General features: G+C 40.4%; 1 protein-coding gene across 3 annotated transcripts in view; it reads right to left on the bottom strand.

Moving 5' to 3' along the window:
* erg (v-ets avian erythroblastosis virus E26 oncogene homolog) overlaps positions 1 to 17,906 on the bottom strand; it is a 176,572-nt gene that overhangs the window by 64,972 nt on the left and 93,694 nt on the right. Inside the window, exon 1 of one of the 3 annotated variants that reach the window (XM_012956557.2) lies at positions 11,972 to 12,097. The exons of the other annotated variants lie outside the window; for them this stretch is intronic. Coding sequence (XP_012812011.1) covers positions 11,972 to 11,989 — 18 coding nt within the window. The 5' untranslated portion in view covers positions 11,990 to 12,097. Of the gene's footprint in view, positions 1 to 11,971; positions 12,098 to 17,906 lie in introns of those variants that run through there. 3 annotated transcript variants of the gene reach the window in all.

The raw sequence follows: 17,906 nt of genomic DNA, 5'->3' as shown, positions 1-17,906 counted from the left end.
CAGTGTATATATAAATACTTTGCATCACCCACTTAGGTTTATGCTTGACAGGATAGGGACCTCCTTCCTCCTATGTCTGAACACATGAAACCATCTTTATTACATACATGTGTGGCCCCCAACTAGCAAAACCCACCAGCAGCCGAAGGCTTTACATCCACAGCAGCTGTAGGGCCCTAGGTGTCTTAATCCCACTTTATAATAGGGTCTTGCAAAATCTGTTTAGCCCTACAATCCACCCACAAACAAAAATGGTCCTGAATATGTAGTTTAAATACATTTAAAGCAACTGGACTTGTTTGGTAATCACTGAAGGCATTTCACTACTCATCCGAGCAGCTTCTTCAGTTCAACTGACTGGTATGGATAAGTGGAAGAGTACATATGCTAAGGACTTCCCAGTTGAACTGAAGAAGCTGAAATGTCTTCAATGATTACCAAACAAGTCCAGTTGCTTTATTATTATTATTTATACTAGATATACCATGACCTGGATGAATGAAAATCTTCAAAGTCATAATGGTCCTGGATATGGTTATATCAGTATCAATAATACTGTAACATTTTATTATCTCTTTAGGCTAAACCATTCTAGCAATCCAGAGACCCCCATGACAGCCTTCGTTAACAAACCGCAGACACGTTTTGCTTTAGTGGGAGACGCCCATTATAAATATTGATTAAAACAACAGTGGTCGATAGGGGACTATTGGAAAGAATGAGCCATTCCAAGCGATAATGAGCAGACAGGCAGGAGGGCGATTGCACGGAGCCCAGTGGAACATACACTTCCATGCAGAGCGCGGAAAGATTACAACTGCGTTCCCATGACCCTTTGCAAGACTATCAGACTCTGTCATTGCTAAAGCTCTATCCATGGAAAAAAATGCAGGGTGTGAAGCTAATATCATTGCATGTTTCAGCAAAGCCGGTTCTGGAGCCCTTAACGTATTAGGGCAGAACAAAAACACTGCAGCCTGCACACTTAAGATAATGGAATATAAATATTTGAGACAGAGGCTCACAATTGGTTATTTCTCTTACCCTAATTTCAACAAAGGCCATTCCAAGTAAAATATATTACAGAGCTCCGAGCCAAATCGGGATTGGGACCGAGCCAGGCTGAAGGCTTGCGGAGCAACCCCCCAACCACACAGACCACCATACGATTATCCAGATGCCATTATCACTTAATGAACATCTTTTTTACTTCCAAAAAACCACAGATAGCAGAGTATTTATACTTCTCGTTTGCTTCAGAAACCTTTAATATTTATATTGTGCAACTGAAACTGGTTTGGCTGAAAAGGAACAGCAGACCCATGTGACTTTAGATATTCCATGAGTTGCAGAAAGCAGGATATATCTGGACAGATAGATTGTGCATTGGATCCTACATAGAAATGTCAAGGGTGATCAAGCCATTTTGATCCCCAAGGGGACCTGCACCACTTGCCTTGTCACCCAGATGTCACCCAGAACCTCTGTGACAGTAGCTCCTAAAGCTCACCTATGGAGGACCTATATGATAAGAAATATGATAAGAGTTTAAAAGTCATACTTTTGACTTTAAAGTCAAAATTATGAGATAAAAAGTCATAATTTTAACTTTTTAAAGTCATATTAATGTCATCATTTTGAATTTATCAGAATTGTTTTGGTTTTTTTTTGCTAGTGCTCTTCTGTATTCACTTGCATTAATTAAAGCTGGACTTTTGGTTGAGATGTAATAATGATAGCAAATGATTGCACCAGGTCTACTAACCCACAGCAACCAATCAGTAGGGAGCACTGACTGGTCAGACAATTAATTGGTTGCTATTATTTACTAGACCTGCAGCCAACATTGCAAAGTTCATTAGATTCCCTTAACAGTTCTCTAATGGGTAGGGTAACCGGTCACAAAGACTGCACCAAGTCTAGTACCCTATAGCAACCAACCAGCAGGTACCATTTACAGATCACTTGTTTGAAGACAAGCATCTGCAATTTACAATATCTGGTATAAGCTTTGTAACATTGTCCCAAGTTACATGAGCTCTGATGAAGTGCCTATCTGTGGGCAGCCATTTGTCTCCTCTGCAAGTGACACCTCCAGTGGTGGCACAAATGCCCCTGGAAAGGCTGTGCCGGAGAATACCATCTGCTGCCTGGCAATTTTTTCTTGTAAAATGATGGTTGTTTATCTCTTAATTCCATGATCCATTGTGGATGGAAAAAAAAAATCAGTGGAAACTTCTATCCAACCCGTCACCCACAGCGTGAGAGTTGGACCAAGAGGAAGTGAAAGGAAAAAAGGTTACGGACCAAGAAGTCCCTAATAGCAACATGGCCAGCCTGCCCCATATGCCATGGGAACCAGTTGCATGCTTCTTTCACTAATAATACTCTCTAATCTGTTGTCTGGTTGTTTTGGGTTACTGGAGATTAAGTGGATTAAGTTCTGGTGATTCCCTTCACGGTATCAAAACCTGACTGACACCTTTTCCTTCACAATGTTACCAAGATCTGTCCTTTTCTCTCCCAAGCAACTTATTCTCTATATCCTTATCCTATATCCCACCTAACATTCTGCATCCTACTACTATCAGGTCTTTTGGAATCCAACCTCATCCCCCTTCAGTTCCCTCTTCTTAAACTTCTCTATTAGGGTGAAGACACACAGAGCTACTAGTAGCAGCTACTTGTCACGGCTACTAAAACAGACAATGCTGATCATTTACTGATAATTGTCTCTATGTGTGTTTTAGCAGAGGCAATTCTCAGTATTGTCTATGGCAAAGTATTTTCTGGAGTTTAGAAGCAGTGAAAAAGTAGCTGCTACTAAGTAGCTCCGTGTGTCTTCACCCTTAAAGCTCTCAAGAGATAACTGACTATTACAATCCTTATTATGTCTCCCTGTTGACCAATGGATATTGTAACGTTCTTCTGCTACTTTTCAAAGTCCTTTATTTCTTTGAACTTCACTGCATCTTCATTGTTGTTCTCAGTCACTGTCTTTTACTCCCTCCCTGTCATGTCTCTATACTGCTCCTTACCTCTGGCCATATAAGGGGCTAGATAGGAGGGATTCCTGCACAAGGTATGTATGTATGTATGTATGTATGTATGTATAACTTTATTTATAAAGCGCCACAAGGGTACGCAGCGCTGTACAATCTTACAATATACACAATTACACACAGGGAGGGCAAGTGTTATAATAAATACAATAAATAAGTATAAATACACAGGTAATACTTTGTATTTATCTATTTTAATACCCCTGTTTGTATTAATGTATTCTACTGTACAGCGCTGCGTACATAAGTAGCACTTTATAAATAAAGTTATACATACATACATACATACATACAATGAGTGCCATGTGGTATGAGACACAGTGGGAAGGAGGTCCCTGCCCCGTAGAGCTTACAGTCTAAGTGGTTGGGTAACATACAGGCACAAACTGGAAGGTAAGTGTGCACCAGGTATGGGCATTTGCCCTTAAGGGCAGGACTAGGCAAAATTGTGTTTTATTGCTAGTTTGGAGTATTTTGGGACATCCCCATGTGGTAATTAACCATTTATTTATCTACAAATTGACTTTGATGTAAAATAGTGCTCCAGAAGGTAGCGTCTGAGTTTTTTCTCAAAAGAGTGTTCCGTACAGAGGGATTCAGGGATAGAGTTCCAGAGGTAAGGAGCAGCGAGATAGAAAGGGTTAAGACGAGAGAGAGCGCAGTGGGTGTGGATGGTCTAAGAAAACAGCTTTAAAGGACAGGTAAACCCTACATGTATATAATTTGGGCACATCTCCCACACCCAAACCATACCATTTGTACTGCATATATCCCTCCGTTCGCCAGCACTATCACATTTTCCTAAAACAAATAGTAGTTTTCCCCGGCAGCCATTTTCCCTCTGACACATCATATACGTGCTGTAAAGCTTATGCAATGAGCAGGCTTACACAGGCAGAACTTAGAGAAGGAATCCCAAGTGATTAAGGAGATGCTGCAGCTTTACTATTAAAAACTGGAAATGACCAGTTATAAATACATAGCAAATGAAGTTTCTATTGTATGGGAACAGCTTGGGAACTGTGCATAAGGTTTATGAGCACTTACAATGCACGGTTTCATTTCATTGTATTTCAGCATTTAGTGTTGGGATGCGTGCCAGGGCTGGCTGGATGTTGATAGGCAAAAGGACCTTGAACATCCTGATTCACATTAGATGAGTTTGGAGGGGGGGGGGGGTGTTGTTGGTCCCTTCGAAGGGAAGCAGCCAAGTGTTTGTGACTCCCATCACAAACAATGCATTGTGAAATGGGAAAACAATGGCAGAGTTCTCATAAACACCCTTGTTTGATGCTGACTTTGTTCACTTCCAATCACATTGGATGATACGGCCGTGCTACCTTTAAAGTATATGATGAACAGAAGACTATTCAACAGGAAGTTGCTATTGAGAGCACTTCCTTAATTGGCCCTCCCTGGTTTGGCCAGTTATCTCTATGGGAAATTAACAAAGGAAGTATCTGTCTGCAGGCATTTTATCATTAGGGTTCTGCTGGGGCAGCACTTTGGTGCAATGGAGGCAGCAGGCACATTGTATTCGCCTGGGATCTATAATCATTTCTACCTCAGCGCTGGCAACAAGATGGTGGGGAGGTTTGCTGATGGGGCTGCTTTGTCCAGGGATTCAGAAATTTTTAAAAAAAATGATTCACAGTTGTCATTTCCTATAAATTTAGTCATATTGCCTACAGGTATTGAGAAATCATAGGCAAATTTCTTATTGTAATTCTAGAATGGGTTTCTAGAATCTTATAAGGATTAGATTTGGGGTGAGTGCTTATTTGTGCCCTGGGTACCCCTGGAACTATAGCGGGGTGACTGTTACCCCAATGTTTCTATATATCTGTAACCTTGTTATGGGCTAAGGGGGCCCAGCCTGAAGGCCAGTTAGGGGGGGATTTGGGGTGAGTGCTTATTTGTGCCCTGGGTACCCCTGGAACTATAGCAGGGCGAATGTTACCCCAATGTTTCTATATATCTGTAACCTTGTTATGGGCTAAGGGGGCCCAGCCTGAAGGCCAGTTAGGGGAGGATTTGGGGTGAGTGCTTATTTGTGCCCTGGGTACCCCTGGAACTATAGCAGGGTGACTGTTACCCCAATGTTTCTATATATCTGTAACTTTGTTATGGGCTAAGGGGGCCCAGCTTGAAGGCCAGTTAGGGGAGGATTTGGGGTGAGTGCTTATTTGTGCCCTGGGTACCCCTGGAACTATAGCAGGGTGACTGTTACCCCCAATGTTTCTATATATCTGTAACCTTGTTATGGGCTAAGGGGGCCCAGCCTGAAGGCCAGTTAGGGGAGGATTTGGGGTGAGTGCTTATTTGTGCCCTGGGTACCCCTGGAACTATAGCAGGGTGACTGTTACCCCAATGTTTCTATATATCTGTAACCTTGTTATGGGCTAAGGGGGCCCAGCCTGAAGGCCAGTTAGGGGGGGATTTGGGGTGAGTGCTTATTTGTGCCCTGGGTACCCCTGGAACTATAGCAGGGTGACTGTTACCCCAATGTTTCTATATATCTGTAACCTTGTTATGGGCTAAGGGGGCCCAGCCTGAAGGCCAGTTAGGGGGGGATTTGGGGTGAGTGCTTATTTGTGCCCTGGGTACCCCTGGAACTATAGCAGGGTGACTGTTACCCCAATGTTTCTATATATCTGTAACCTTGTTATGGGCTAAGGGGGCCCAGCCTGAAGGCCAGTTAGGGGGGGATTTGGGGTGAGTGCTTATTTGTGCCCTGGGTACCCCTGGAACTATAGCAGGGTGACTGTTACCCCAATGTTTCTATATATCTGTAACCTTGTTATGGGCTAAGGGGGCCCAGCCTGAAGGCCAGTTAGGGGGGGATTTGGGGTGAGTGCTTATTTGTGCCCTGGGTACCCCTGGAACTATAGCAGGGTGACTGTTACCCCAATGTTTCTATATATCTGTAACCTTGTTATGGGCTAAGGGGGCCCAGCCTGAAGGCCAGTTAGGGGGGGATTTGGGGTGAGTGCTTATTTGTGCCCTGGGTACCCCTGGAACTATAGCAGGGTGACTGTAGGTGCTTGAGGGCCAGTTAGGCTGGGATTTGGAGCTAGGTTTGCATTTCACTAGAATGAAAAGAGTAAACAAAATATTACAAAACTACATATAATTATGCAATTACAAAATATGTTTGTAGATGCAAATTGTGCAACTTCTGTTGACATGTTTGGTTATGTATTAACAAAGTGTACTTAAGGAATCCTCACCCATAAACCAACCCATCCACGGTGAGGTACCCCCCCCCCTCATATCTGTGGTTAGTGTCTGTGTCAGTTACAGCACTCAGTCATATAGGAATGTCTGACACATAATAAAGCTATGTAATAACCACAAACCTCAAAATGTCACTTACACATGAGTTAGCACATTAGAAATGCAACATCTGCCTAACAGAAAAAAGGTTGGTTTGTGCTGCGCAATATTGTGGCCCTGGTCCCTTCTCGCTCATACGATATACGGCTAGTAGGACGTTATGGAAGAAGCCTAGCTAGGATGTAGAAAATGTTAATTCTAGAGATATCAAGGAATCAGGGAGGAGGCAGGGTATCAAGAACCTTTAGAATAATGTCCAACAAAGAGAGTTAGTCGCCCGCGATAGATCTCTGCTACTGTGGGTGACTAACCGCTCCGAAATGCCCTTCCACTACTAACAATAGGAATCACCAAAGGAAAGGCCTACGCATTACTTAGGCTTTCTGAAATTGCGCTACTTTGAGCTATTTTGGAAAGCCGAAGCGATGCCTACTCCTATTGGTGCCGGTAGAAAGGCATTTCGGAGCGGTTAGTCGCTCTCAGTAGCGAGATCTATTGCGGGCGACTAACTCACTCTATGGTACATTAAGATTCTTTGAGATTTTCATTATATGAATACTTGATTAAAGGTTGTACTGCCGGAGAAAACCTTCCCGTAAAGCAGGGATCCCCAACCTTTCTTACTCGTGAGTCACAGTCAAATGTAAAAAGACTTGGAGAGCAACACAAGCACCATAAAAGTTCATGGAGGAGCCAAATAAGGGCTGTGATTGGCTATTAGGGGCCTCTGTGCACCCTATCAGCTTACAGGGGGCTTTATTTGGTAGGAAATCTTGTTTTTATTCAACCAAAACTTGCCCCCAAGTCAGGAATTCAAAAATAACTCCCTGGTTTGGGGGCACTGAGAGCAACATCCAAGGGGTTGGGGAGCAACATGTTCCCCCCGAGCCACTGGTTGGGGATCACTGCCGTAAAGCAAACTCTTGTAGAATATGGCTAGAAGGCCTTGCTGGTAAGATCTCAAACTCTAAAAGGAGTTGCATGATGTATGGATCATCAACACGCTGGGCAATTTACGTCAAGCGCCAAACTGACCATTGGTGAAGTGGAAGAATATACAATACTAGGGATCAATGCAGTGATGCAGAGGAAAAAGATATGTAATAAAAGGCACTATGTTTGGCCAGGTGAAGTAACACATAGCAACCAATAAGATGTGTGCTTTGAAACAGGTGACCAGTAAGTGCTACCTTGGCATACAGGTATGGGAAAGCTTAGTTACAAACCCATTATCCAGAAAGCTCTTTAGGAGATGGGAAGGCCATCTCCCATAGAGTCTATTTTCAGCAAATTATTCTTATTTCTAAATATGATATCCCTTTTTCTTTGTCATAATAAAACAGTAACTCGTACTTGAATCCATATTGGGGACAAACCAATCCTACTAGGTTTGCTAAGGAGCTGTGACCCATAACAACCAACCAGCAGGTAAGATGTACTGGTCACCTATTTGAAAGCAAACTTCTTAGTGGTTGCTGCTCCTAGGGCAAACATAGGGCAAACATTGTGCCTTTTATTACATTTGGGGGTTAGAGGCCTATTTGTCAAAATTCTAATTTGTGCAATTTTTTTTGTACCACAAACCAATTTACAGATTGAAAAAAGCACAAATATTATTCATTTATAAAAAAAAATTCTGAATATAAAAAAGCATAAATGAATAAAAAACACAGAACCAATACGAATAAGAATACGAAAACCTGGAAAAATCGAATTTACCTGCGCTAAAAAGATCGATTTGGGGGAAAAAAATGTGACTGTTAATAAATTGTCCTCTTATGGTATGGATCCAAATTACAGAAAGATCCCATATCCAGAAACCCTCAGGCCCCAAGTATTCTGGATAACAGATCCTATACCGGTACTTGATAGCTCTGTGTAACCATTGTCAGTATCACCAAACATTATTTTATTGTCCCACTTCTGCTATATATATATATACAGTACCTTTTAAACACATTCTACCCCAAAAATCCTGCAGCCTTAAGCCACGTAATTGACTTGTGCTTCAATGCATCATTTCTCCCCAGGCTTCTGTTACCGTATGAAACAACAATAATACTCCTTATCAGGACAGAACAGACGCGCAGAGCAGATATAAATATTTAGTTGGACAGCTTCATTGTTCCACCAAAATCCGCTCGCGTAAACTCCTCTCTGTTATTCCTCCCCAAAAGGAAAGTTTGTTATGGATTTTAAAATTTATTTAGTTTAAAAAATGTCTTTTAGCTTTTATTTAATAGTAATTAATTCTTGGGTGGATTTTAGTGTACAGGTATAGGACCCAGAATGCTCGGGACCAAGGATATTCCGGATAATGGGTCTTTCCCTAATTTGGATCTCCATACCTTAAGTCTACCAAAGAATCAATAAAACTGCAATTAAATCCAACAGGATTGTTTTGCATCCAATAAGGATTATTTGTATCTTAATTGGGATCAATTACAAGATACTGTTTTATTATTACAGAGAAAAGGGAATCATTTAACCATTAAATAAACCCAATGGGGCTGTTCTGCCCCCAATAAGGGGTAATTATATCTTAGTTGGGATCAAGTACAGGTACTGTTTTATTATTACAGAGAAAAGGGAATCATTTAACCATTAAATAAACCCAATAGGGCTGTTCTGCCCCCAATAAGGGGTAATTATATCTTAGTTGGGATCAAGTACAGGTACTGTTTTATTATTACAGAGAAAAGGGAATCATTTAACCATTAAATAAACCCAATAGGGCTGTTCTGCCCCCAATAAGGGGTAATTATATCTTAGTTGGGATCAAGTACAGGTACTGTTTTATTATTACAGAGAAAAGGGAAATCAGTTTTAAAATTCTGAATTATTTGATTAAAATGGAGTCTATGGGAGACGGGCATTCCATAATTCGGAGCTTTCTGGATAACGGGTTTCCGGATAAGGGATCCCATACCTGTATTATATATTTTCCCCTGTACTTTTTTGTGTATTTTTTTTTTTTTTTTTGAATTATAGAAGTATAGGATCTATAATCCAGAATTCTCGGTACTGGAAGTTTTCATTTACTTAAACATTAGATAAACCCAGTAGGATTGTTTATCCACCACTATGGATTCATGCAGCTTAGTTACTATCAAGTACAAGGTATAGGACCCATTATCCAGAATGCTCGGGACCAAGGGTATTCCGGATAAGAGGTCTTTCCATAATTTGGATCTCCACACCTTAAGTCTACTAAAAAATGAATAAAACATTAATTAAACCCAATAGGATTGTTTTGCATCCAATAAGGATTAATTATATCTTAGTTGGGATCAATTACAAGGTTCTGTTTTATTTCTACATAAAAAAGGAAATCAGTTTTAAAATTCTGAATTATTTGCTTATAATGGAGTCTATGGGAGATGGGCTTTCCGTAATTTGGAGCTTTCTGGATAACGGGTTTCCGGATAAGGGGTCCTATAGCTGTACAAGGTTCTGATTATTACAGAGAAAAGGGAAATCATTTTTAAAAATGAATATTATTTGTTATAAATGGACTCAATGGGTGATAGCCTTCCTGTAATTCAGAGCTTTCTGGATAATGGGTATTTGGATAAGCGTTCCTCTACAGGTATAGGACCCATTATCCAGAATGCTCAGGACCAAGGGTATTCTGGATAAGGGTTCTGTCTGTAATTTGGATCTCAATACCTTAAGTCTACTAAAAAAATCAATAAAACGTTAATTAAAACCAATAGGATTGTTTTGCATCCAACTAGGAATAATTATATCTTAGTTGGGTTTTATTATTACAGAGAAAAGGGAATCATTTAACCATTAAATAAACCCAATAGGGCTGTTCTGCCCCCAATAAGGGGTAATTATATCTTAGTTGGGATCAAGTACAGGTACTGTTTTATTATTACAGAGAAAAGGGAATCATTTAACCATTAAATAAACCCAATAGGGCTGTTCTGCCCCCAATAAGGGGTAATTATATCTTAGTTGGGATCAAGTACAGGTACTGTTTTATTATTACAGAGAAAAGGGAATCATTTAACCATTAAATAAACCCAATAGGGCTGTTCTGCCCCAATAAGGGGTAATTATATCTTAGTTGGGATCAAGTACAGGTACTGTTTTATTATTACAGAGAAAAGGGAATCATTTAACCATTAAATAAACCCAATAGGGCTGTTCTGCCCCAATAAGGGGTAATTATATCTTAGTTGGGATCAAGTACAGGTACTGTTTTATTATTACAGAGAAAAGGGAATCATTTAACCATTAAATAAACCCAATAGGGCTGTTCTGCCCCAATAAGGGGTAATTATATCTTAGTTGGGATCAAGTACAGGTACTGTTTTATTATTACAGAGAAAAGGGAATCATTTAACCATTAAATAAACCCAATAGGGCTGTTCTGCCCCAATAAGGGGTAATTATATCTTAGTTGGGATCAAGTACAGGTACTGTTTTATTATTACAGAGAAAAGGGAATCATTTAACCATTAAATAAACCCAATAGGGCTGTTCTGCCCCAATAAGGGGTAATTATATCTTAGTTGGGATCAAGTACAGGTACTGTTTTATTATTACAGAGAAAAGGGAATCATTTAACCATTAAATAAACCCAATAGGGCTGTTCTGCCCCAATAAGGGGTAATTATATCTTAATTGGGATCAAGTACAGGTACTGTTTTATTATTACAGAGAAACCCCACTTTATATTTGCTACATTTATATGACAATTCGCACTATGCTAATAAACATTCTCATCACAATTTTAGATACCAATACACTCACCTAATAAATTTGTAAGGACCTTTCCAAATTATTGTATATTTATACCTACCGACATCTCTATACGATTTCACATTCAATTCAGATCATAGCCTCGGTTCAAAAACACTTACATAAATTGTAATTGCCGCTCTCGTGATTGCAATTACAATATGAGCAGAAATATTCAGAATAATAATGTACATTAACAATTATTAAGCAATAGAAAATTATTGAAATCTTTTATGGAAAATAAAACAAAAATGAATTAGTTTACCAGGCAGCTAGTATGACCATTTAAAACAATAATATTCAATTATAGCACAAAAACAAAATCCTTAATTAGTGCATCTTTCGTTAAATCCAAATATGCAATTGGAAAACGGGCCGTTTCCAAAAAATAAAAAGGCAAAACAGAAGCAACATAATGTCGTATAGTGCGTAGAAAAAGTAATTCCAATGTCCAACCACCCGATTTTCAAGGGGAAGAAATACCCCAGACACAAATGTATAAAAACAGAAATTAAAAAAAAAAATTTGAAATGCAAAAAAACGATAGAAAAATTGCACGGTGGGTCCACACTATTCAAGGGGAAATTTAAAAAATATACGGTTTTGCCGAGATTGAAGTTTTTAAAGCATGCGGATGGTTGGGATAGGAAAAAGGAAATTTACTAAGCACTGCAGAGGAAATCTCGTTGCCTGCTATTGTGGCGGTTGGGGGTGTTGCCCGAAACCAGACTTATCTGTCTTTGATAAAAATGAACTTTTAATTTAAAAAGAAAAATACTCAATGGAAACAAAGAAGAAAAACCCCAAAACAGGTATCTTACCTTAATGGTGCTAGCCATCTTCCCAAACAGTTTTATAAATGGTTTAATATTGCTAAAAAAAAATAATAATTATAGCTTCGCGCTGAGCAGAAAGTGGATTTGATGGGGTTGTTTGGAGCGGATGAGATTGTGCTAAGGCTGGGAAATGAAGTCAGCCAGGGGCAGGAAGAGAATTCTATTGACCCTGGCCGCACTCGCTCCAAGCAACAGGATATTTGGGAGCACCGAGATAAGAGAACTTAAAAACAATGGTGTTTTTCTGGATGATACGTGCTAGGAGATATATATATATAATTTTTTTTTTTTTCAAGTGTCAAATGTCCAAGTCTGCACGGGCAGGTGTGACAGCACGGAGCGTATAAACGATACGCAAAAGTTCAGGCAGGATACAGATGTCAGGAATAGCTGGCCAGGAATATTTCTTTTTTTTTTTCTTTGTCTAGGTTCATTGTGGCGCGTCCCTGGTGGATAGAACGAGTTTTTGTATTGTTGATTGTTGCAGCACAACAATGTATTTGTAGAATGTCTACAAAGGGTAGAGACGTGTCGACGGTCCGACCTCAACGGGGCAATTAATAGAGCGGAGGGGGATTTGGATAAGGGGGTCATTTCACTTCCAGTTTGGGTCGCAATGGAACCTCCATGTGAAACATGAATGGAAACTAAGTTCGGGCAAATGTTGTCTATAAGGGTTGGGCAACTGGTCACCCTGCCAATGCTGATTTACAATTCACAGTAACCCCTCCCACAACACCTGAAAACTGTAAGGGTGTGGCTTTAAGTTTTTAGTTGGGCAGTTTAATTAAATAGTTGGACAAATGTTGATCATTATGGCAGCACTGGGAAACACTGTCAAATTAGGAGTAGCTTGTTTTAATAGCTTCATGGTAGAGTATTATTATTATTATTATTATTATTTATATAGCGCCATCAGTTTACGCAGCGCTTTACAGAATAGAGGGGTACAAAAGACAGAACAGTTAACATGGACATATAAACAGTTCACAAAAATGGCTTGCAGTTACATTGGATGAGGATCGGAGACACTAGGGGGAGGGCCCTGCTCGCAAGAGCTTACATTCTAAAAGGGAGGGCTGAGACATAAAGTCAGGGTAACTAGAGTAGCCCATAAGCTACAATGAGGGTACCCCTGTGTCCTATCACAGGCCTTTAATTACCACCTTTTTTATGCAACAATTGAGAATTCAACACTGGCAGTACATAAAGTTCTCCACACTAACCAGAGCACTACATGTTGCATCCCTGTGGATGGTTCCACATATGGTCACTACCCTATTACCCCCACTACCCCAACTGTGGGAGCCAAGGGTTCTGTATAGCTTGGATATCTGACTAGCCCTATGGCCCCAATGACTAGCTCTACAGAAGATGCCCATAATGTCATTCATATTCCAAAAAGGACCTTTCTCTGTACCGTGCACCACAAGGAGGCCTCTAATGGAGACATTTCCAAGAGAGTTTTAACCAAGGCCCAGCCTTAGAGGTTATTGCTACCTATTTACCAAATTGGAAAGTAAATGTAGATACAGTATGTACAATATATATATAGATGTACTGCCAAACAGAGCCAGTCCATATAGGGGCTACCAAATAACCAATCACAGCTCTTATTGGCACCCCCAGGAACTTTTTCATGCTTGTGTTGCTCCCCAACTCCTTTTACATATGAATGTGGCTCACAGGTAAAAAAGGTTGGAGATCCCCATGTTAAGCTCTGCTCACATGAAACCATAAGGGGCATGGCCCAGCAATACAGGGGTTATATGGTCGGATATTGTTGCAGCTGTGCTCAATATCACCCTAAAATGATGTGCAAGTTTTTATCCTGTGGCATCCATAGACATGAACAAATGCCGCTGCCCTCGGCTGTAGACAGTAGACATGAGCAAAGTGAGATTAATGATGGTACATTTTTACCATAGTTGGCAGGAAATCCTCAAACTTGTCACGGATCCCACTCCAACACAAAGTCCATTCATTTTAATGGTATAACGGCAGTGTGTGATAAAAGACACAAGTCCATCAAGTTCTACCACATCATTTTGTTCTCCAATCAAAGGCCTTGTACTAAACAACCCATCTTTAACCCTTTCCCTACCAGCGGCTGCAGCTGCAATGTGTGTAATGCACTACCGTGCCACATGGTGCTCAGACAGATTATTTTTGCTAAGTTCCTGGGTGGCTCCGTTTGTTTAATATTCTGGTTATAGACCCCTGGCAGGGTCCTGAATTTCCAGACGACTGCCCACCTAGACCTCTGCCTAATATTTGGGTTATGACTTTGCCTGTTCCAACATTGAATCTATGTCACAATCACCAATGCAATCTTTTCTACCTGGTCCTTAGAAAAAAACTATAAACGATACCCCCAAACAATGCAGCTCTCTATAGAACTATATCACATAAACAGCTCACATGTAAATCCATGCTTCATGTGAATAAACCATTTTCATATAAATATACTTATTTAGTAGTATGTGCCATTGGGTAATCCTAAATAGGAAACTGCCATTTTAAGCACTAAGGGCCGCCCCCTGGGATCATAGGATTCACGGTGCACACAAACAAGCCAAGGCACACATACATGCTAGGCCCCATCAGCCAATGAATGGGCAGAGTTCTGCCTTTTGCTCCCACACTACTTCCTGTTACAGTTAGAGCTGCATCACTTCCTGTCAGCTGATCTCTGAGGGAACACACAGCCCATCACTAAATGGCGGCTCAAGGGAAAGGATGTAAAAGGGCAATATTTACTGATATATATATTCCAGTTTGGCGAGATTCTTTAATAGGCCACTTAATATGAAATAACTATCCCTTCGGGTTGGCAGCTCTGGCCTTGGGCAGGACAGTAAAACACATAAGCAGCTGTTAAGCCAAGGGAGCTAAAATGAATAGGGGCAGGTATTTTTGTTGTCATATGGCCACTTACATACATGTTCTCAAAGGGGGCTTGACTTCCACAGCCGCTCCCAAGCCTTTTTTCCATGTATCTTTGCAAAGGGGAAGAAGCACACCAGTGTCGGCAATGCCTTTAAATCATTTATTTGCAGAAATGAACAAACAGCACAAGCTTTCGGGGGTGACCCCTTCTTCAGGTGCAATACACACAAGTGAACAATTTACTCACTAAATACCTTAAAGGAACAGTAACACCAAAAAATGAAAGTGTATAAAAGTAACTAAAATATAATGTGCTGCTGCCCTGCACTGGTAAAAGTTGTGTGTTTACTTCAGAAAGTCTACTATAATTTATATAAATAAGCTGCTATGTAGCCATGGAGGCAGCCATTCAAAGGAGAAATGCACAGGTACATAGCAGATAACAGATAAAACACTATTGTATTCTAGAGAGGTTAACTGTTATCTGCTATGTAACCTGTGCCTTTTCTCCTTTTTTCCAGCTTGAATGGCTGCCCCCGTGGCTACACAGCAGCTTATTATATAAATTATAGTAGTGTTACTGTAGCAAACACACCAGTTTTACCAGTGCAGGGCAACAGTGCATTATATATTTATTACTTTAAAGCTCTTTCATTTTTTGGAGTTACTGTTCCTTTAACAGACCATGTGACACTACCATGTGACCCATTAACCCCATCTCGGCTGCAATGCCAAACAGTCCCAAGCAGCCATTCAATTATGTGAACCGACAATCCCCTTCATGGGAGTCCTTTACACTTCATAATCTATAAAACATATAACCATAAACACAAAGGGGCTGATTTACTAATCCACGAATCCGAATCCGAATGAGAAAAATTCGGATTGGAAAACGAACATTTTGCGACTTTTCCGCATTTTTTGCGATTTTTTTCGTCACCGTTACGACTTTCCCGTAAATTGCCGCGACTTTTTCATAGCCATAACAAATTTCGTGAATTGTCGCGACTTTTTCATTGCCATTATGCCTTTGGAGAATTGTCGCGACTTTTTCATAGCCATTACGACTTTCGCGAATTATCGCCACTTTCGTATTGAGAGCTCGAAAAAGTCGCAAAGTACCGATCATTTCGAAAAAAACACATTCGGACGCTTTTCGGACGTTCGTGGATTAGTAAATGTGCCCCAAAGTATCACATTTAAAAACCAATAATACAAAGTATCCTACAATAAACAGTTACAAAGTCTATAAAAAACATTTCAAGCTGAAGCTTTCGTTTAAACCTTGAGGGGAAAGAGAATCCAATTTTTTAATCCACACTGCCTCTCTTTTTGATAATTGTTTAGTCAAATTTCCACCTCTGAGTAAATGGGCTTGTTCTAATACTGCCCATCTGACTTGTGCCACTGAGCGCTTAGCTGCATAAAAATGTTTGGCCACAGATAATTCAGATACATATTTCTTTCCACTTTCTTGTTCAGATTTTTCTTTTTCTCTCCTTATATTACTTTTATGTTCATTTAAACGGATACCTGAAAGCATAGACATAACTTTTATGATATATATAAAATAAATCTAGAAGTAAATGTACTGCTTTACTGCTACCTCATGTGCTATTTACAGGTACAGAAGGGGCTGGAACCGTGTCTATGTAGCACTTGCACTGAAAAAAAAGCATCAATACATTGGATTTTCCTACTACTAGTGGCACAAGGGAGCCCTATACATTATACCCGGCATTGACCAGTGGCACCCATAATGACCCATAATGCAATGTGTGCAGTGATAAGTCAAATCAACTGAACTGGAACTCAGTTCTGAATTAGGAAAGCCGGTCAGATGACTAGTGAATTGTCTTCAAGAAAAATACAGCAAGTCCGATTGATGTGACTTGATACAGATATACCATGACCCGGATGAGTGAGAACCTTCACAAATGCAACTTGTGCAACTTTGGCAAAAGGTCTCAAGGTCAAAAAATGTAGAAATTCTAGGAAAAAAATTTGAATTGTGGAAGAAAAAAAATGTGCATTGCTACCAATCTTCTTGCACAGCGACAGACCCAGGTATAATGCTGAGACCCAACAAACTCTGACTCTCCCATCCTTTTTATAGAACATAAGACCTGGCACATTCAGCTACTAGAGTTTCCCCAGAAGCTGAGTCCTTTATTTTCTTTGGATTCTGTCCAGTCCCGACTCTATAGCGGCACTACTGTCTCACAGACACTACAGTAACCCTTTTAGCTTAATGGGAGGGAAATAAAGGCTGATTCACCCTGCCCCATAGACAATAAAGATGAATACACGGAAGGCCCACACAATTCTTAACACTGAGCTCAATAACTCTGTGACACTCACACGCCTGGGACTCTCGTGGGGTCTCAAGTTGCCACATACTAGTTCCAACCCTGTTGCTGTGGCTCTGTACTGTCTACTTGGGCCCTGACCCCTCTTAACTCCACAGTGGAAGTACTTACCCAGTTCCCCTCTTGTAATGTATTTCTGGCCTGGCCTATCCGATGTAATGAGTATTCTGGCCATCTCTTATATATTATATAATATATATTAATGGTAGTGATGAGCAAATTTTTTCGCCAGGCATGGATTTGCAGCGAATTTCCACATTTCGCCATTGGCGAATTGTTTTGTGAAACTCCCGTGAAAATTCACCGCGTAAAAATTTGTCGCGCGTCAAAAAAGTCGTGGTCACATCAAATTGGGCGCGGTCGTGTCAAAAGTGGGTGTGGTTGCGTCAAAATTGGGCGCGGTAGCATCCCAAGTGGGCGTGGTTGCACTGAAAGTGGGCGCGACCATGCCACAATTGCCCAGTTGTTTATTATTATTGTTATTATTATTATTACATTTATTTTATTAACATTTATTTATAAAGCGCCAACATACCCCGCAGCGCTGTACAATAAGTGGGTTACATACATTGGATATACAGAGTAACATATAAAGCAATCAGTAACCAATACAGGAGGGGAAGGGAGCCCTGCCCAAAAGAGCTTACAATCTACAAGAGTTT

Source organism: Xenopus tropicalis, chromosome 2 (genome assembly GCF_000004195.4).
Source record: "Xenopus tropicalis strain Nigerian chromosome 2, UCB_Xtro_10.0, whole genome shotgun sequence".
NCBI lineage: Eukaryota > Metazoa > Chordata > Amphibia > Anura > Pipidae > Xenopus > Xenopus tropicalis.
The sequence above is the reverse complement of the archived record's forward strand: the minus strand, read 5'-3'. Positions and strand labels throughout refer to the sequence as shown.